This window comes from Neolamprologus brichardi, chromosome 17 (genome assembly GCF_056152115.1).
Source record: "Neolamprologus brichardi isolate AB-2024 chromosome 17, ASM5615211v1, whole genome shotgun sequence".
Taxonomy (NCBI): Eukaryota; Metazoa; Chordata; class Actinopteri; order Cichliformes; family Cichlidae; genus Neolamprologus; species Neolamprologus brichardi.
In genome coordinates, this window is record NC_142120.1 from 25,551,389 (window position 1) to 25,573,212 (window position 21,824).

The 21,824-nt window shown below is 39.7% G+C and overlaps 1 protein-coding gene across 1 annotated transcript in view; it reads right to left on the reverse strand.

Moving 5' to 3' along the window:
- The window catches only part of ghrhrb (growth hormone releasing hormone receptor b), a 75,372-nt gene that overhangs the window by 42,076 nt on the left and 11,472 nt on the right, over positions 1-21,824 (reverse strand). The window contains exon 2 of the mRNA XM_087830715.1: positions 10,787-10,895. Within this exon, the coding sequence (XP_087686841.1) occupies positions 10,787-10,895 (109 nt within the window). The remainder of the gene's footprint in view (positions 1-10,786; positions 10,896-21,824) is intronic.

The window sequence follows — 21,824 nt, forward strand, 5'->3', positions numbered from 1 at the left end:
TGCACATTTCAGCATAATAGGCCCTATGGCAACAAGGCAAACAAAGTCTCTGGTTTCTAGGTTTGTGTCACATTTGTTTTTTCATTGTCAAACAATGTGATTTTTCTTCAACATAATAATGCATTCATACAGGGCTGACATAATAAAACAAAAGACAGATCCTAAGAGATGCGCACATGATTAACAAGTTACCCACAGCCTTAGCGTAATATTTTGTTGAACATTTGCAGAGATTAGTTAAACACACACACACACACACACACACTAAGGTGGTGAGGTAAAGATTTGAATTTTGTTGCTGTGTTTTCTTAGATTCGTGGATTGGGATTTTTGTAAAGCGGCACCCTCCAGGGCTAAAGTAAGCTGCAGCGGGAAACTGATCACTAGGCTTCACCTCTGTTAATTCAAGTCTCAACTTGACCACTTGACTATGTTTGGGCTGTCTGTGCCTTTTGGAGCATTTCTAAGGAAAGTATGTGGTGATTATTAAGACCTACTATTTGGCATCGGCCATCCAAGAAGGCTGTCCTACAATTTTTATGAGTGAATTTCTAACTTTTATTTAGTCTGTTACTAATTAGCAGATGTGGAACTGTGTGTTTTGCAGTTTTACAGTTCATAGATACAGGCTACTAACCAAGTTTGCTACAATTAACTGATAAATATGCACTTTAAGTTCTCATGGGCACTTATGGCTCAAAACATAAGGGTAAAAAAGATCAATGAGAATTCAAAAAGCATATACAAGTAAACAATAACTGTCTGGATTAGCCTGATGAAGGTTTAATCAATTCTGACGACAGCTGAAGGAAAATTACACTAACTTAGTGTCAGTTAAAACATATTTCCTGTATACCCCTTACACTGCCTTTACAATATCTCGAGATTATTCCTATCTGGCTACAACTACCCCCTGCTATAACTGTCCAGTGTTTCATGGTTCAATAAAAAGCATGCACATTGCTGCTGCTGTGACAGTACGACTGATATTACAAAAAAGGGACCTCTGATACATGTACCACAATATCTGCCCTTTATTATCATTGCATTGTGATACAGATTAACCCTTTAAGACCTACCATAGAACCAAGTCCGCCAGAGCTTATATCATATTTTTACATGCTGTGGAGCCATTTTTGGGAGCATTTCAAGTTGCTATACATCAATACAACCATTACAGCCCAGATTTTAATAATATGTCTGCATTAAGTCCATAGTAACCACACTAATTGCAAAAAAGTGCAATAAACTACAAAAGATTTGAAAATCGTTTTTGTTTTTTTTACATATATTTCTACTTGGAGAAATTTAAGAGGCTTATCCCTCAAAACTGTAAATACAAAAAAGTTGCACAAAATAGTTTCCCACCACAGGAAATTTATTTTGAGTGTCTTCATAGTTTTATTTTTGAGATACAACAATTTTTATACACTGCAGGAAAAACGAAAAGCAATCCTATGATGCAAATTTGCAAAAAAACAGCATATGCATCAAAATAAACTATTTCCAGCAGTGCAATATGAGTCCTAAGCATCCCAGAAACGACACAGAAAGTCATAAAGTCAAACATGACTTATAAAAACACCAGTATAGGCTTTCGAGGCCTACAAGTAAAAAACTACATTTTTCGCGAAAATGACGTCACTTCCGGTTTCGGGCAGGAAATGGCGGACATGCGATCGTTCGCTCTGGCGTCTGTTTCAATGTAGGAAGTGTTATGAACAGCTGATCGGATCGGCAAAGCGTGTTTCTGGAATATTATGTTTTTGTTGCTGCAAGTGCTTTTTATGCAGTTTTTGCAAAGTTATATGTGGAAGGAAACTGTGACCGAGGACAAGCTGATGGCATAAGATGTAAGTACAACTCCTCCGGTTTCATATGCAAAAAAAATTATTGCGCTAGCTTACGTGGTTGCAGAGCTACCGGGATTTAAAAATAGTTACGCAAAACAGAGCGTGCCCGCTCCGACCGGCTTTAAAGGGTTAAGGCATAAAACCTTCATGTAATGAGTTTGCATAAATTTAATGTGTAAAGAAAGTACCTATATTTCCCAACAGTTTTCACTAGCATTTTCATTTGAAATAGCGGTTCATTGCATGGAAAACAATTTAGCTACTATAATTCATCATTTTTACACTTTGCAAACCCACAGTTTTCCTCATCAATAAACCAACAGTAGCTTCTTGTGTCAATATTAACACAATCAGATTATTTTGACTGTTAATAATTTAATAATGAATTTACTAAAATGTCAATGAATAATGTCAATCTGACAATCGGGATTACTACTATTACTATTACTAAGCCATATGAATGTATTTTAGATTTAGCTACTCAAATTTTCTGGAAAATTAAAAAAAAAGAATTATTTGGAGAACTCTGTGAAAGTAAGGAACATTAGTGATTGTACAAGAGTTTATGCAATAGAAGTATTTTGGCTGTTTACAGTCTGAAGCAACTGAGCAGCATGGTGTAAGTGTATCAAGGTAAGAAATAGGACAGGGCTCCAGAGTCTAAATACTGGTGGTTATGATTACACTTAACAGATGGCTCACAGAGACTTTGAGTAAGGCTCTGTACCTCCAGGAAGAGATGTAAAACTGAGAGTTCCACAAAAAACGGTCTGAATAGTGTAATAACTGGCTATAAGAAAATTGAGAATGAGAGGATTGTGCAAAGGTGGAAGTGACAGAACAGAGAAGCAGGAATAGCCCAAACATCAAGCTATGCAGACAGACATGAGGAACCAGATCATGTAGATTTTTTCCCTTTAGGCTAACTGCTGTAGTATTAATATATATTTTATGAATAGTATATAGCAAATTTAAACTGTACACCAAGCCTAAGCCGAAGTTTTAGAGGAAAACATTTTATTTATTTATTTTTTTTGGGGGGCGTAACAAAACAAAGTTTAGCATTTCAGCTGCCAAAACTCTCTGCCAATGGACAGCTGAAAGAAACAGAAAAGGGTTTTGGTGTGCTTTACATGTCCTGTTTTAACCTTGACGGCCAAATTGTCACTCAAATGATTACAAACCCTTTATTTATTCATTTAGGAGCCCCTGCCTTATGTTCTGGGCTTTTGTAACAATGTAATACAGTGCATTGTACCTTCTTCTGTCAGATTAACTCGCTACATGTTATAACTTAAATCTTCTTCCTTTGGGTTGTTGAATATTGATCCATGATTTCTATTGTTGTCCTATGTTGCTTTGCCAAGAGCTTTTCTTTTTCATGTGCCTCCTGTGTTCGCCTCTCTGCCACATTGTTTGTAAGAGTTCAGTCTCAGTCCGTCTTTTAGTTTATTTCAGTTTTACTTTAAAGGGTGGATCCTGATCTAGACAATGGATGTAGCTACAACAGCTGCTTTGTGAAGTAACATTATAAGGCCTTCATATTACCATCTTAGTGTTTTAAAGTCAGGTGTGATCTGATAGTGAAACCCACATGCATACTGGCTTGTTAATCAAGTCATTAGCCAATGTGGCTTGGATAATCTAGGGTCAATCAGACTCAGTGTTTTACTCATTATGATCCAAAATGAGTGACTGAGCCCATAAACTCAGGAAAGTGCTCAAGTCTGAAGGCTGTTTTCACATATTCTATAATGCCTTCATAATACATGTTTTGTTTGTGTGAGATATAATAGAAATGACTACTTAGTGGTCACGTCTTTTGGTGTCCATATCTGTGTCTGAAACAGTGTATAATAAAGGCTTAACACTGCAAGTCTTTCTGCAACAATGTATAAGGTACCATCTTGATACAAAGTTATATTAGTACACTGGTCCCCATTAAAAATAAAATAAAATCAAGTTTAAGTGAAAATATATAAATGCCAGAATTGCATACTCAGAGAGTAACACTAACCATTAAGTACAGTCACTGGCTACACACATTAACAGCAGCACTCCACTAAATGATCTGAGCACTTGGTAAATTGCTAAGACATTTACTTCAGTGGCTTTGACAATAGCCTCCAAAGATTTATTCATTTTGGGGCTAGAATAACCTTAATCAGAATGATTAAAACTGTATAATGACAATAAACTAATTCAAAAAGTTAATATTCTCCATTTAGGTTTTAAAAGCAGAAATTAATCAAAAACTTTTGTGGAATAACTACCATGGTGTTTGAAGTGAATTAGTATTGTGAGTAATCTCGCCTAAAAAAAACAACCAACTCCCTTTTCTGACCATGTAGAAAGAAAACCAGATGTGGAAGTACCGACTCTGTCCAAAGTGCCCATAAGGTTTACATTTCAACATGGCAATCCTAGCAGAGAAGAAGAGATTTAAACTAATATTCCATCCACAGCTCTTTGAATATGTTTAATTCTCCTGCACTCTATAAATTATATTCCATCTGCAAATTGGGTATAATCCTCTCTTCAAGATGATCCAACTCCTTACAACAAAGTCCAGAATGAGAACAGCTAATACCTCACATTTTATATCTTCCTTACAGACTCACTACTCTTGGGATTCTTTCCTGTGTGTGTCCAATCCACTTTGTCCACACACTGCCTTTTTGTTTTCGAGAATGATTTATGTTCCAGTTTTGTTTCTTTCCTAATATCATTTGTTATTCTTATGTTTGTTAGGATTTGGACATGCTGGGGTTTGTTTCTTGCGCCCTCTCCAAGATTTCTGATTTCTGTCAGACTTCTGGGTTCTCTCATTGAGCCAGCATATTTCAGAATGAGCTGTGGCAACAGTTCTTTGCTAGATCATTGTCTCTGCTATTGTGGTAACGTGACCTGTTCCTAGTGACTTCAGATAATGCATTTCTTAGATTGACAAATCTAAGTTTCCTTGTTGGTCTCCAGTATTCCTGAGAGTTACATTTCACCCTCCAGAAGAACTGAGCCACTGCCAAACACTTGCTCACCTGCTTCTGATCTCACTTACCTGGACTCCGCTGTTCCACCTGTGCACCCGCCAGCACATTCTCCCCTGCTCAACAGCGGCAGTAAACCATAGTCATGCCTTCAGTGTGACAAGTAAGCTTCACCTCCCACTATTGATGATTCAGTATTTGTTATCAAGCCCGGCCTCCTTTTAAAATTTGCCTCTTCATGCGCTACAATCATCTGATAACAGTTCATATGATGGGAAGGAAATGGTGGAGTGGTCTATAAATTTTAAGGAGCTTAGTTACGGACATTGCTTTTTATCATCACATTCTTGTCTTTTGGTGAGACAAAAATAAAAGTAAACCGTGTCCAGAGCAAATTTGACATGTAACCAGTGTAATGTAAATAATAAAAATGGCAATAATGTACTTCAGCTCATTCATGATACATTTCCTGTGGACGAGAAGCCCAGAAAGAAGTGCCTGGTGACACTTAATAACCTGATTAGATTCAATGTCATCTAAACACATGTGCTGGCTTGTACAAGAATCTTGTAAATTGCTGTACTTATTTATATTTTAAATTGTATAAACCATGTCTTTAGTAATTACATTTAATATAGGAAAAAAAATTGTGAAACAAGCTACACTTGTTTTATCTCCACAGCATGTGCTCAGTTTGTACTGGACAGCTAGACTAGCCGTGTGTGAAGGTTCAAATGAAAGAGCAAATCTCCTTATTCACTTGCTCATTTCATTCCGCTATGCCATTACTTTTTCACATGCTCGGGCTCCGTCCACACGTACACAGGTTTTTTGTCCACATATAAACTGAGATTTAAAAAAATAAAAAACTCCTGCTACGGTGGAGATTTTTGAAAACTTTTTTTTGAAAATTTTTGCGTTTACATGTGGACGAGGATAACAGAGATTTTGTCACGCAATGTCCCAGGTGTGCGGATGGCTTGGGGATAGAAGCTCCTCTGATATTTAACTTTGACTCTGCTTTTAATCTCACTGTTTTTTCTTATTTTTTCTCTTTTCATTTTGTCTTGTAAGCCTTAATATTACTACTACTACTACTATTATTATTATTATTATTATTATTATTATTATTATTATTATTATTAATGTGGCTGGGTGTGGTTTGTGGCTCAGCTACAGGGGAGGGGTGGAGCAATGGGTTCAGGGTGTGGTGTCAGGGAAAGTTAGCCCACACGGCTGTTCTCCATCACCTGGTCATTCCTCCCTATAACAATAATAATAATGCTAATAATATATTGTGTATGCATGGGGCTTCAACTAATATACAACCCTTTTGGTTTATCTAAACTTTTTGCTCTAGGTAAGGACTCTCAGCTAAACAAAATTTTACAAATGGTATCATCCTTCCAAACAATAGTAAAGCTGGTGACTTTTATTTATTTATTTTTAAATCACCTTTTTGCAGTATTTGATTATTACTATTAGAATTGTGGCTGCTTAGACTGACAGGTCTGGTCACTTGTGGGATTATAAAAAACAACATGTTGGTGGCACAGAATGTTCATTTTGAAGCTTTGAGATGAGATTTTTGCAAACCCTTTGCAAACTTAGGTGCGAAAAAACAAGGCGTGTCAGCTCCAACTATGATGCCACAGGTCATTAGCTAACAACTTGCGCTGACAAATTGTTGGCCAACGAGTGTTTCATACCACAATCAATCCATCATTTTGAAAAGATTTACAAAACAAACTGAACTATTTATTTAGTATGACCCCAAACAAGAGACTGACCCCATAACATCACCAGCAAAAAGTTCACAGGCAAGGTACTTTCGCATTGGCTTCATTTTTCTGACTGAGAAAGTATGTCCATGTTTTATGCTTTATGGCTAAATGCTAGAGTTGATGCTTAAAAGTGTGAATTGTGTAATTGCAAACGATAGTTTATTTCACGTAACTTAAGCCCATATTTTATAATTAGTATCTATATGGAAAGTACTTGAATGCGAAAACAGTTCTAAGGACATTACAAAATCATCCTTATAAGTTCCCAATTGGAAGCAGAACATGTAACTCTGAACTCTTTGAAACAACACAGCCATCTCTGACTCAGCATTGTGAGCATCACATGGAGGATTGATTTGGAACACATGCTCTGCCAGAGGATGACTGAGGATGATACCCTCTTTGACCTTCCAGATGTCAACTGTCTTTGAAACTATCTATCTCACTATAAGGAAACAGCAATCCAGAAAAACCAGACGACAACCACTAACCTCAAATCACTGTGTGTTGCTTCATGACATTATAAGACAAACATGGACTACATAAATCAACAATACTCATTTCCTAAACGGAAAGAAATTCCAGCATTTTCTAAAGTCCTAGGGTGGGAAAGGCTCCACAGAAAAGACCAACATCAGAAATGATCATTTTCATTTTTTTCCAGGTTCTTTCAGATTTATTTTGACAAGACTTTCATCCCACAGCTGCTCGGCCTCATGCTTGAGAAGTAGATGCCTATGCTCTATAAGATCTCTCTCTCTCTCTTAATTTACATAGGAAAAATCACAGTATGCAGTCCATAACACTACAGACCACTGGTATCCTATACTATTCTTTTCGAAATACATACTGCATAGCAGTAATTTTCTTGTTTTGATTTTAACACAAAATTCCTTAACTTGAAAATAATTGATTTTTATTGGTAGATGTCATCAGATTAAATAAAAATGACGTACATACTTCATAACAGGACTTCAATTAAAATTAGGAACTTGTAATCTGTTACTGTATTAAATTAAGACATTAACTCAAGGCTGAGGAAAGTGCGATTTTCTTGTTTTGAATTTTTTTTCCCCTGATAGTACAGTGCTAAAACTTTGTGTGCAAGTGTTTGCTTAGTTGAAATAATTGCTTAAAAATAATTCCTTAAATATAATTATAGAATTCAAAACAGCTTTAACAGAGCAATGCTTTTAAGGTAATGCTAAGTTGTTGTTGTTTTAAATAGCATATCATAAATAATAGTTACATATTTAACACACAGGCCGGATCTGTTTTATCTATTTAACAGTCATAAAACCAGTATCCCTCACAGATATGAATCCATTAATCTTCTCTTGCTCTGTTGGATTGATGTATAAATATATAATTATAACTTCCCAAATCCACCTTCGCTTTTATAGCCGTGGTCTCTCATCTTGATTACACAAAGTAATTTACTATTACAACTCTAAAATATGAATTACATCTGAAATAATCAAATACATGAAATAGAATGATTAATAGTACATTTCCCTTTTTTTAGGAAATGACCTGTATGTATCTGTATGAAATCAATAAAAGAATCAAATACTGCATTATCTTTAGTTACATTGATAATATTTATTTATGGAAAAACAGTGGAAAAATATCGCTGTTGCTTTCGTATAAATGAAGCGGACATACCTGAGTGGCCGCGATCTAATCCTGTTTACATAAAGTAAGCCTTCTCCCAAGCAGGTTTACGCTTACGGATCTGTTGCTATGACAGCAAGTCCCGGATGAGCTTCGGAGAACCGAACGATCCAAGATCACGCGAAATCGTCAACAATCAAATCCAGCTAACTTACTTAGCAAGGTACGAAGAACGGACCCCTGCACAGTATATACGTTGGCCTAGATATCAAATAAACAGTAAAAGGAACCACTGTTTTAAATATTGCTTGATTAAAAAAACAACAACATCTCTTTCAGCTTTGGATTTTTACTGTACGGTAAAATCAGTATGGATGTTTAACAGTGACATCATGGAACATTTCAAATTGTTCCCAGGATGGCTATAATTTTATGTGACATGACTTGAGCCCATTTGGCTTCTGATGGCCCCAAATGTAGGTGCTACCAAGGAAAAGGGACTGTCAAGTGTAATGCGTCTCTGTGTTTTATTTAGGGGGTGGAAACGGCAACGGTTTTCAAAAGATCACTTTTTTTTTATTTTGTTTTGGGGTGAGACCGTTTGTTCTCCCCCCAAAAGAAAGATTATGTAATCCTTTCAGTTTGTTTGTTTGTCTGGCTGCCTGTTTTCTGGCAGTTTAATGTCCACAGTTTTTAAGATATCATGCTCAGATTTTGTGTAATGGTAGATACCAATAACAGCTCAAGGTCAATCAGGTCACACCAAAAACCTTAGCTTATCCACAATTTTATGGGTCTTCTTTAAACTTTACAACAATATACTAGGTGTTGGGGGACATGAGTACCTAGGTTGGCTAAGCATTTGACCTTGACCTTCATGGTAGGTACCCAAGATCAAAGCTGACCTTGGAAAAAATCTCCAAGAACCCATATTTAGTAATGTATCATATGAAAGGGCATGGAGAGAGCTGTACAACACATTTTTTATTTTTTTCAGTACAAAACTATGACATTAGAGTGATCACAAAAATACACACCGCATGAATGCTTAAAAGCTCAAAATTCTCATGTAATGATTTTGGCCAGTTATTTTAGCCAGTTCTGCTTTAATCATGTGGGTAAAGATAACAAAATACCATTTTAGTATGTAATGCTTCACGGTCATTGGTCAAAAGTCAGACATCAGCACGTTGTTATAAAAGCAGGCTGACGTCTGCAAACGGTAATAAAAACATTGTGGTGGTGGGGGGGGCTGTCGAGCGTTCAGAGTGCTGTTGTTGTAAATGGTTTACATACAGTTAGCCACATATATATTTGGTCACTGACACAAGCTTTGTTTTTGCTTTTTTACCTGTTTACTGAAACATAATCCAATTATAGTTGTATAGTTATAGTTATATATGGACATAATGTGTCTCAACTTTCATTTGAGGGAAGTTTTGTCATGGTTCTGGGTCATTCTGACCCAGCTTTTTCTGTTTCTTATGTTTTGGTGTTTTTCTGATTATGATTTATGTTCTGATTATTTAGTGATACTGTTTTGATTATGGTTATTATTATTATTGCAGGTTTAGTTCCGTGTCAAGTCTGTCTCACTCTTCCATTCCCTGATTGCCGCCCTGTGTATAGAAGCCCTGTGTTTTCCTGTGCTCTCTGTCGCATTGTCTGTGTTACTCCGTGTCAGTCTGCATTACTCTGTGTAACCCGGTGTTCATTCTCTCTGCCATCTTTCTCTGTGCATTTTGCTCCTCCTCCCGTAAGTGTTTGGTTTCAGGTTAGTTTTTTAGTTTTCCCAGTTTAGGTTTGTTAACTCTCCGCTCTGCTCTTCCTGTTTTTGCCACTTTGTCACTTCTGTAAATAAACACTCACTCGCACCCCAGCCAGTACCTGCATTTTGGATCCTTTTCTCAATACACCACAGGACTGCTGCCCCAGCCGTGACAAGTTTAGGAGTTTCAGCTCCTTAACCTGTGCATGTTCCACCCTCTTTTTAAAAACCAAAAGTGATTGAACGATTGACTAAAAGGCAATTTTATGCGTGGATGTGGGCAGTTCTTTTGTTATGTCATAATCAATTAAGCAGATAAAAGGCATTGGTTTTGGAGAGAAGGAGTTGATTTGGTCAATTGTGAGAATGAAAGAAAGCACTGGTCAACTCAGCAATGAAGAAAGACCTGGAAGTCCACAGAAGACAACAGTATTTGCATGGTGAAGAGAAACCCCTTAACAACAGCCAACCAAGTGACCACTCTGAAGGAAGTCGGCATATCCATATCCAAGTCTGCCATAGAGAGAAGACAGCATGAAAGTAAATGCAGAGGGTTCACTGCAAGATGCAAGTGACAAGCCTCAAGAATAGAAATTATGGATGCTAACAAAACATCTAAAAAAATCCAGCACAATTCTGAAAAAACATTCTTTGGACAGATGAAATCAAGCTCAACCTATACCAGAATAATGGCTAGAAAAAAAAAGTATGGAGAAGGAGTGGAATGCTTTCTACCATGAAAATATCTGTTCCCATTGTGAGATTAAAACACGGGCTGACCTGTCTTAGCAGAGTGGTTGTTCTCCTCCTGCTTGAGGATCTGATAACATTCTTCCTCAGCCTTCATGTGCTGAACAACCAGAGCGCAATCTGGGTGGATGGCCTCTGTCTGAAGGCGAGAAAAAAATCTTTCATCACATCCAGTAACACAGAAAGACACACAGAAGTGCAGAAATACCATAATTTTCTTTTACAGGACATGATAATGGCAAATATAATGTTATTAATCAGTAGTTCAGTAGTGGTTGTGTTTTGGACTTTGTTATACTATTGACAATATATTAAAGAAATATCATATGGAACCTGTTGTTGGCCTCTCCCAAAACTATTACTTATTTTTATTAATAAAGGCTTTGATAAGACACATTGAATAGAATAGAATAGAATAGAATTCAACTTTATTGTCATTGCACATGCACAGGTACAGGGCAACGAAATGCAGTTTGCATCCATCCAGAAGTGCTTTAGTGATATAGATATATTACAATATATATTAGCAATAATATAGATATGTAAGTATGTTACAGAAATGGGTCTATTATGGTATGTTATAATGTACACGGTATGAAGTATGTTATGAATATTCTATAACTATAAGTATGTACAGGCTGTAGTGAGTACAAGCTATGTACAGGCTATGAACAGGATATAAATATGAAATAAAAAATAAATAAATAAAAAAAAAAACTATACAGAAATCTGAGATATACAGTTATACAGAAATGTGAACTATGCAAGTTATAAACAGTTGTAGGATTAAAAAATTATCGTATGATTATTTACACAGAACTATACAGTAGTGCAGTTAAGATAAGTGAGATATGTGGATAATTTCTACAGAGGCTATAAAGTGCTAGTGATTGTGAGTGGTGGTTCAGTCCATGTTATTATTGTGTGTTTGAGGGTACGGTTGTCCATGTGTGTGTGTGTAGGTGGTTGTGGGTGTGTGTATGTTCAGTCCATGAGTTTAACGTGGGTCAGATGTCAGATTACATTGTAATGTAATATTCACCACATAAAACAATTCTTTGAGTTATATACAAAAAAAAAATATTCAGTTTAACTGTTGTAGCCTATAGTAACCAAACTGGAGCTTCAACATCAGGAATATATGAGCACCTTCTTCTGAGATGATAAGGTGATGAAAGTTTGCCATATTTGCATCTGTTGTACCTCTCTTTGTCTGCCCTGTCCTTTTAGAAACAGGAAAGAGCACTATTACCCTAATAACCCCGGTAACAACTAAATTGTCTGTGAATCAATTACCTTATCGTGGTGGTGGAGGGGTTTGTGTGTTCCAGGGATTTGAGGGGCTATGTTTTCAGTCCACTTTTGCCCCCATGGTAGGGTCTCCCATGGACTTTGGACTGCCTCGAAGAGATTCTGGCAAATTGTCAAGCGACTCAGGAGAGGAAAGCAGTGGTCTACCTGCACTGTTCATAGTGTGGGTGAAGCACTGCTGACTTCGACTGAGAACATTGTTGGGGGGTGGAAGGAATACTTCGAGGACCTTCTTAATATGGGTGGGTTTCAATAATTAATTTATCGATTAAAATCGATTTTAGCTTTAACAAAGCAATATTGATTCATTAAAATCCTGAATCGATTTTTAAATATATATTTGTATTTTGCCAGAAACGCTAGAATCTCAGCTTAAACCTCACAAATTATTTCAACAACCACCAAACACAAAATCACACTTCCTGCACAGCTCTCTTCCCCTCTCAGTGTACTTCAAGAACAGTTTCCCATTTAAAAATCTTTGTTTTCTACATTATTCGTTTGCTTTTTACACACCAGTCTACCATTGTGTACAGACAAGAAAGCCTCATTTCTTCTGTTAGGTACCGAAGAAATGTAAACTTTTTAAAATTATGACAAATTGTAAAACTCTTAGCTGTGACTCTAATAAAACCTCTGTAACTTTGCACTGCGTCAATCAGGTAATGTTCATATGATGATTCATGGTTTTCTTCAGTTTTCTTCAGGGTCTTAGAATGAGGGGGGCAACTTGTCTATCTCTGGGGGTGAGGTAACTGAGGCAGTTAAACAACTCCTTGGTGGCAGGGCCCCTGGGGTGGATGAGGTTCACCCTGAGTTCCTGAAGGCTCTGTATGTTGCAGGGCTGTCTTGGTTGACACCAATATTCCCTAACCCTGCTGGCACGGTCTCTGAGCACAGAAAATCTGTGTTGCGCACAAAAAAGAAATCTAACCTGAATTGAAATTAAAATTAATACTTTAACAATTCTGTTTTGCAGTGTTAGTCAGTAAGTGACTGGCTGCTCCCATATGGGATTAGAACGATGCCACCTTATCCCATAGTCCAGCCAATAATAATGTTTTTATTAGTTTTTATTGTGTTGATAAGCCACGTAAACCCAGAGTTATGATAAAATTATATGCAATGTTTGATTTTCTTCCTGAATACTATCGTTGTTTATATTTACTGTGGGAAGAAACGGTAAAAACGTTTTATAAGGAAAACACTCGAAAGCACTCTCCGCCTGTGGTCAAAAACAAAAACAAAAAGAACCCCACCCTTTCCTATTGGTGGAAAAATGTACCATGTCGACCAGTCAAAAAATGATATGGCAACATGGCATTTAGTTGTTTAGAAAGGGGGAAGTTTTAGGAGTGACGGCGGTGTTTTGAGATGTGAGAGATTTGCGCAAATCTTGTGTAGTTAGTATGTAGTGTAGTCAATAGTTTTGTTGTGTGTGTCAGAACAATGAGGCGACTGCTGAATGTTACAGGTGTTACAGGAGTGATACATCTGCTGTTGTCAGGCCTGCAGGTATCAGGCTGTTGTTCTCCTTTATCTCATAGTGGACAGAAATTTTTTTTTGGAGTGGCACAAATAATTTGTGTGGCATCAAATTTGATGCAGAACAGCTGATTGTTCTGTAAATAGTTTGAAATGTTTATTTAAAAAACTGCATTGGCTGCATTTTTAGGTAAAAAGCTGCAAAAAACTTTGTTGTTTGCAAAACTCAGTTACTTTTTTGAAGAAGTAACTATATAATTAATTGCCCAACATTGGTCATTATATACTGTATTTTGCAGACAAAGAGTTACAGGACTGTCTCCCAGACCACAGACTCATACTCATAATACAAGTCAGAGCTTCATATAAAAAAAGAAAAAAAAGAAAGTTGTGTTTTCAAAATTGGAGTTCAAGTTTTTTTTTACTTCCAATAGTGTTAACATACTACACAGGTCATGAACAAGATTTTTTTTTAATTTTCATTGTAAGTGGGCTAAAGCAGTTAATTCAAAGTAGTCTAACATAAATGTAAATGCTGTAATTTGATTATTTTAATAAACCATGTAACTTGGATGGATTCGATGCTGGCGTGACCACAGTGCACACGTCTGCTGTTGCTCACAGTGGTCCAAGGGACCGCTCAAGGAGTTTGTGTGTTCGCTCAGACACATGAAAAATTAGAGGGAACATTGGTTGACACTGCTCTACAAGTTGCGTGTAGATCAGGGGCGGTACCTCTGGATGGGCATATCGGGGTGGTGGTTCCCATCTTTAAGAAGGGGCATCATACTTCTCAGCCTTCCCAGGAAAGTCTATGCTGCAAAGGAGAGTTGGTCTGGTAGTCAAACCTCTGATACAGGAGAAACAATGCGGTTTTTGTAGTGTCATGGAACACTGGACCAGCTCTTTACTCGCTCGAGGATACTTAAGGGTGCATGGGAGTTTGCCCAACCAGTCTACATGTGTTTTGTGGACTTGGAGAAGGCATTTGACCATGTCCCTCTGAGTGTCCTGTGAGAGGTCCTTGGGGATTATGGGGTGTCTGGCCCATTGCTACAGGCCATTTGATCCTTATACAACCATTGAAAGAACTTGGTCCGCATAGTCAGCAGACTCGTTTCAAGTGGGTGATGAACTTCTCCAGGGTTGCTGTTTGTCACCAATTCTGTTTGTAAAAAGACAAAATTTCTAGGCATAGCTAAGTGGTAGAAAGCTTTCACTTGGTTGGTCTCAGAATCTCAGCTCTGCTTTTTGCAGATGATGTGGTTCTGTTGGCTTCATTGGGTGATGGCTTCCAGCTCGCACTGAAATGGTTTGCAGCCGAGGATGAAGTGGTGGGAATGAGAATCATCACCTCCAAATTTGAGTCCATGGTCCTCAGCAGGAGGAGTGTTCATAGCAGGTCAGGGATGAGTTCCTGTCCCCAGTGGAAGAGTTGTCTTGTTCGCAAGTGACAGCAGAAGGGAGCGGAAGATCAACAGATGGATTGGTGCCACAGCAGCAGTGAAGCGGACGCTGTTCCAGTCCATTGTGGTCAACAGAGAGCTGAGTGTAAAAGTGAAACTCTCAATTTACCGGTCGATCTATGTCGCTATCCTCAGCGATGGTCATGAACTGTGGATCAAAAAAACACGATCACAGATACAAGCAGCAGAAATGACCTTCCTCCGAAGGGTGGCTGACATCTCCCTCAGAGATAGGGTGAGAAGTTCAGCCATCTGAGAGGAGCTCAGAGTAGAGCCTCTGCTCCTCAACATTAAAAGGAGCCAAGTATACCATGCTCAGTCTCTTTGGTACATAGTTGGCCTTTGGTCCAGATGGAGTCTGGAAGAAGATGACAAGGTCTCTCCTCACTGTAACAGCACCATGTGATGGATTATTGCCACACCTGCTCTCAAGAAACCACTTGAATAGGACCTGCCGGACAAAGTGGAGTAAGATTCACAAAAGCCAGATATCATGCAGCAATCCAAGGAAATTTAGGAACAAATGATGAACAAAGTAACTGAGATTTCTCAGGTTATAAAGCTGTTTCTAAAGCTGTGGGACTCCAGCAAACAATAGTGAGAGCCATTATCCACAGATAGCGAAAACGTCGAACAATGGCAAATTTTCCCAGCCAACCAAAATTAGCCCAAGAGCGCAGCAACGACTCATCCAAGAGGTCACAAAAGACCCCAGAACAACACATCCTCACATGCCTCAATTAAGGTCAATGTTTAGAAGGGCCTGCATCGCACAGTTCCAAGACAAAAACCACTGCCAAGCAAAAGGAACATAAAGGCTTGTCTCTGTTTTGCCAGAAAACATCTTCACCTGACCCAGACATGGTCCAAGCGGTGGTGGACTGGCCAGAACCCTCTGACTGGAAACAGCTCCAGCGTTTTCTGGGCTTCATTAATTTCTACTGTTGTTTCATCCGAAACTTTAGCCAGATCGCTTCTCCTCTCACACACCTAAATTCTTCTAAGGTGCTTTTCAGTGGGACTAGGCTGCTCAAACCATTTTCAGTAACCTCAAGCAATGCTTTGCCTCACCTCCCATCCTGTCTCCACCTGTATCTAACCAGTTTATTGTAAAAGTGGAGGCTTTGGACTCGGGAGTGGCGGCTGTCCAACAGTATGAAGGTAAGCTTCACTTTTGTGCCTACATCTCTCATCATCTCTTCTTCAAAGAATGGAACTATGATGTAGGGGACAGATTGCTCCTGGCAGTCAAACTCGCCTTGGAGGAGTACCAGCACTGGCTTTATCGTCTGGACGGATTACAAGAATCTTGCCTACCTTCAAACTCCTAAATGGTTAAACGCCTGGCAAGCCAGGTGGACTCTGAAAACTGGAAATGAGTAAAAAACTATCACCAATAGCACCAGGTCACACAACATCTAGCCCGAAGCTCTGTCCCGGCAATTCTCCTCCTTGGAAGGAGCTCCAGAGGAGTCTCTGATCCTTCCAGCCTCCTGCACCATCAGGGCGATCCCTTGGGAGGTCAAGGTAGGTTTTTGTTCAGAACCAGACCCCAGGACTGTGCTGCTCCACTCCAACCACAATTAGCGCCCAACTCGCCTGGGTCGAGTATGTCCACAACAGCTTCACCTCCTCGGCGACTGGGTTATCTTCTTTTGAAGCGTCCCTGGCTTATCAACCATGGCTCATTCCAGCAGTCGATGGTGAGCATGAAGTTCCTTCAGTTCAACACTATCTCTCCCGGTGCCGCCATCTTTGGAGGACAAACCTGGCGGACCAATGTCGGACTCCTGCACCTCCCTACAAGCCTGGGCAAAAGGTATGGCTCACCACGAGGTATGTCCTGGTCCAGACTGATTCCAGGAAACTGAGTCCTAATTTATAGGGCCTTTTGTGATTGGCCCAATGGTTAATCCTGTCTTTGCCAGCCTAAATTTAACATGGAACATGCAAAGACCAGAGGTTTATCCACAATGTGCAAGTGGAACCAGAAAAGGCAGCTAGCCTTTCAGCCTGATAAGTTCAGGCCATTGTTAATGGGACATAGACACACCGGTGAAATGGAGACAAGCTGCAGTTTCCAATGGGATCCAAGCCAAGCATGCTTCCAGTGACAATAGCCAACTGCAGACACAAGATGGCAGTGACACAAAGGATGGGTGGAAAAAAGGCAAAAAAAATTATAGAAAGAGAAGGAAGGGATTGCTTTCACTTTTATACATTTTAATTTGTATGTTTTTATTTTTATTTTGGATGAGGCAAGGTTCCTAAGGGAACACTACTAATACTTGATTGTGCGACTTTTTCATGAAGTCAAGCATAGCTGGACTGGCCATTAGGCATACCGGGCATTTGCCCGGTGGGCCGATGGTGATTTTTCTTTTTTATGGGCCGATTATTATTTTTTTTTTTTGTAACGGTATAAACAATGAAGGGTGGTGGATTGGCCAGATGCTGGCCGATGTGTAAAAATAATTCAGTTGTTTGGTGGTGGCTATGGCGAAGCTTCCACTGAGGCCAGCAGGTGGGTGAGGGAAAGGGGAGGCAGGAGGAGGAGAGACCCGAGGCGGCCGCCGGTCCGAGTGTCAGGTGAACTGAACTTCAGGTAAGAAGTTATGACCTGCAGTCTATCTGGGTCAGATATAAACCAAGTTTATGTGTAGTTTATTTTCGTTGTGCTGACTTTTTACAGTCAATTACAATAACTCGTACTGCGTACTAGCTAGCATGACTGAGTTTCTATACAGCTGGGTGGGTGCTATGATGTTACTGATAGTGAATTTTATTTTAGTCATAAGGTTAGTTAGTAGAGTTGCCATCCGTCCCTTAAAAAACAGAATCGTCTGGTATTCAGAGAAAATATTATGCGTTTAGTATTGGGCTGAGAAGGAACACAGTTTGTCCCGGACTTTAGCTAGAATGGAAAAAGACACAAAGCTGGAGTTATTCTGTCGTTATGCTGCACAGCTGCCTCTTCTTCTCTCATTCTCTTCCCCTCCCTCTCCTGTTGCTACTTCAATCATGAAACTGATCAATGATCAGCTGATCAGCTTTTCTGACGCAAGTCCTGTCTCTCTTGTTTGTGTATCACCCATTTCGCGCCAGAAAGAGGAAACCAACAGCAGCACGTTTAAGCGTGATAAGCTGTTGTTAGAATTTATTTAATATTAATTTCTAGTATCAGTTGATGTTTGTTGGAGTCACAGCTGTAAAAGCTGCTGGTCATGATATCAGTTAGGATATGTGGTGAGAGGAAAACATGAAGATGAAACCAGGAGATGTCCTTACTGAATCATCAGAGCTGAGCAGGTGATGGAGAAACAGGTTTACCTTTTAGGTGACATGAATGAGTTGAAGGGAAGTTATGAACTGTTTCTGAGAGACAAATAACACCAATATCATTTTCTAAGTAGCTGACAGCTGGTAACTGTGCAGGGGCAGGTCTAGCAAAGTTTTGCCAGGGGGCCAGGTAGGGCATTAACAGGGAAAGGGGGGCACAAAGAAATAATTTTCTTTCTTATTCTCATTTAAAATGTCTGGCTGTTATCTGAATCTTACAACCAAATTTTTTATTATGACCTAAAATGTATAGAAATCATATAAGACAGCGTACATCACTGTCACAACAGTGTTTGTTTTCATTCAAAGGCTTTATGGCTTTTCCTAGAATACCTGGTGGGCCGGTCTCTAGTCAAAATGCCCAGGACGATTTTTTGTCCCAGTCCAGCCCTGAGGTCAAGCTAGAAGATTTAATGAATATCTCACCAGCAGATTTAGGCAGATTTTGTTTTTTGAGATTTTGGTGACAAAATGAAGTGTCAATTTATCTTTTGACATGGTTTCAACATTCTTCTTTCCAGTGCACATATTTGCTTCATTCTCCCTGTGACGGCTTAGAAAATCTACTATTCAAAGTCAAAGTCAAAGTAAACTTTATTGTTATCGCTGCTATATACAGTACAGGATATAGAGAGACGAGACGACTAGGCTCCAGTTCCATAGGAAGAGTAAGAAATAAATATACACTTTAAGACTAAGGTAAGGGGAGTAAATATACACTTTAAGCTAAAAAGGATCAATAACAGTCTAACAATTTACAATTGTAAACTTACACTAACCTTGAAGTACACTGGAAGTCCCAGAGAGCAGCCTTTTGGCTTTTCTACCTTTAAAACCCGCCTTCCAGCCAAATGGCTGGTAGGCTTTTAGCTAATATCCTTAATCACCTGTGAACTGCTGCTTTTGTCATGTAAATAAGGTGGGGCCATGCTGAGCTACTTGGAGTGGTTAGTTTCCTGGGCCACAAGGAAACTTGTGTTTCAGTTTACCATCTTAGGGAGAAATCAACACACATGGGTGTATTTCCTTTGTTGCTGAGATTTATTGTTAAAAACAGTACAAAAAAACAAAAAAAAACCAACCATTTGTACACATATTTACAGATAATAATAAAAAGTGAGTGAGTACATTTCAACATTTTCAGCAATCACTCACAATCCTGGCACTGCCATGGTATCTGTAGTCTGCATTTACCACATGTGTATCTGTAGCAGTGAACACATCGCACAGTGGCATGATTGTTCTTGCATTTGTGTTTGACCTGACACATGGCTCTTTTTCCAGGGCTAGGTGTGGAGGGTTGTGTCCAAAGCAACTGTTCTTTTCTTGCCTTCTTCCCAGCCATATGGGAGTTAGCCAACTCTCTTGCAAGCTCCACCAGGAAGTCCACCCGTCTTTCCTGCGTCCTGGTGCATGCTTGATACAGCACATGTGCATTCAGTGCTGCCATGTCAATCATGTTATAGAACACGGCAACTGGCCAGCGCCGTGTTCCTCTGCGGACAGTGTACTCCCGCACCATCTGGTCCATCACATCCACGCCACACTTTGTGGTGTTGTAAAGGGTGACAGTGTTTGGCTTCCTTTTGGTGGTGTTATCAGTCTGAACCACGCTGTGCATGCTGCTAAGAATATAGACTGTCTTCTTCCATTTGGCCGCATTCGCTGTCAGCGTGGCAGCAGAGGTTGAAAACACCTAAGAAATAAGATAAATTGTTATTTCCATAGCACTTTTACACACAATGAAACACATAAACATAGAACCACAAAAGACCTGCAACATACCTGAGTGGTGAATTCATTGCGATCTGTGTGTCTAGCGGATTGAGGAATTTCCCGGCGAATCTTGTTGACTGTGCCGAGGATGGTGGTTTTCCGTCTAAGAAGTTTTTGCGCAAGTGAAAGCGATGTGAAGAAATTGTCCGTGGTAACATTTCTGCCCTTGTCTTGAAATGGTTCCATCAGCCTCATCACTACATTTTCAGACAGTCTCTCCCCACTGGGAAGATTGGGGTCCTTGCCAAGATATGGGAAGACATTGCAAATGTACTTGGATTTTAGGTCGCAAGCCACCCAAAACTTGATCCCAAACTTGTCAGGTTTACTTGCAATATACTGCAGGAAACAGCACCGAGTCTTTGATGGGAAAAGCTGTTCATCAACGGTGATATGTAGACCAGGGTTGTAGCACGTGATGCAGTTGGTGACAAATGATCCCCACACACTGGAAATTGCAGCGAACTTATCAGTCTTTGCGCGATCACTGCGGGTGGACCTGTCATCAAAGCGTAGGTGTTGCATGATGTCTTGGAAGCGGTTTCGCGGCATAGTTCCAATGCTCTGTGGGTTTCCCAGGTTTGCTGACCAGCAGTCATGTAGTGATGGAACCCTAGTAACCCCCCGCAAGATGACAATTGCATCCACCTCAACACAAAAGGAAGTTCACAGCTTTTAGCAGCTCCCCCCACACACACAAACGAAGAGGCAGTTGGCAGTTAGAAATCAGCAATCATTCACACACCCCACTCCCCTCCAGAATTCTCAGGTAACGACCTAATTTACATATGAATTGATGCTAAAAGACTAGCCAATTTAGCTTCCACTTGGCTGACAGAGGGTTAGAAAAGTCTGGGACTTCTAGTGTAGTGACCAATGTAGCAGCGTTACAGTTTACAGTATGAGTGATTTAAAGTGACCTTGAGTGAAATAAAGTGACCAACATGAACAATATTCCTATGTGTATGATTGTCCGGCGCCGCTCCGAGCTGGCAGCCAGTATCAGCAGCTCCGACCTGACCGAGTCCTTTTTTCTCTTTAATATATGTTTCTTTGTTGTTTTGTGTTATTGTTTTTGTTTTTCTATTGTGGACTGCTGTCCCCCACAATGGAGATCAGAATTCTATGGACAATGGTATTCTTTATTACATTTTTTACGGCGTCTTTGTCCGGAGAGCGCGTGGAGGTCCGATCTCCCATTGTTTACAGCAGGGATCAGCTGTTAGCCCTCGGAGCCTCCGCTGCCCTGCCTACTGCCAAGCAAGCTAACATCCCCCGCGAGGTGAGGAGGAAGAGACGCGGTACTCGGGCCGGGATCGGGCGTCGCAGTAAAGTCAGGAGGTACCGGCCAGCGATTCCATCTATTATTATGGGGAATGTGAGATCTCTCCCCAATAAAGTAGACAAACTGGCAGCCCTTACCCGACATCAGAGGAGCTACAGGGAGTGCAGCCTGATGTGCTTCACAGAGTCGTGGCTAACTGCGCTAACTCCGGACTCACACGTAAACATGGATGGTTTTCATCTGATCCGACAGAACAACGGAGAGTGGTAAGAAGAGAGGAGGGGGTCTGGCTGTGTTTGTGAACGATAGATGGTGTAACTCTGGGCATTTATCTATCAAAGAGACGCTATACTGTAAGGACATTGAGCTGCTAGCGGTTAGCATGAGACCGTACTATCTACCGCGA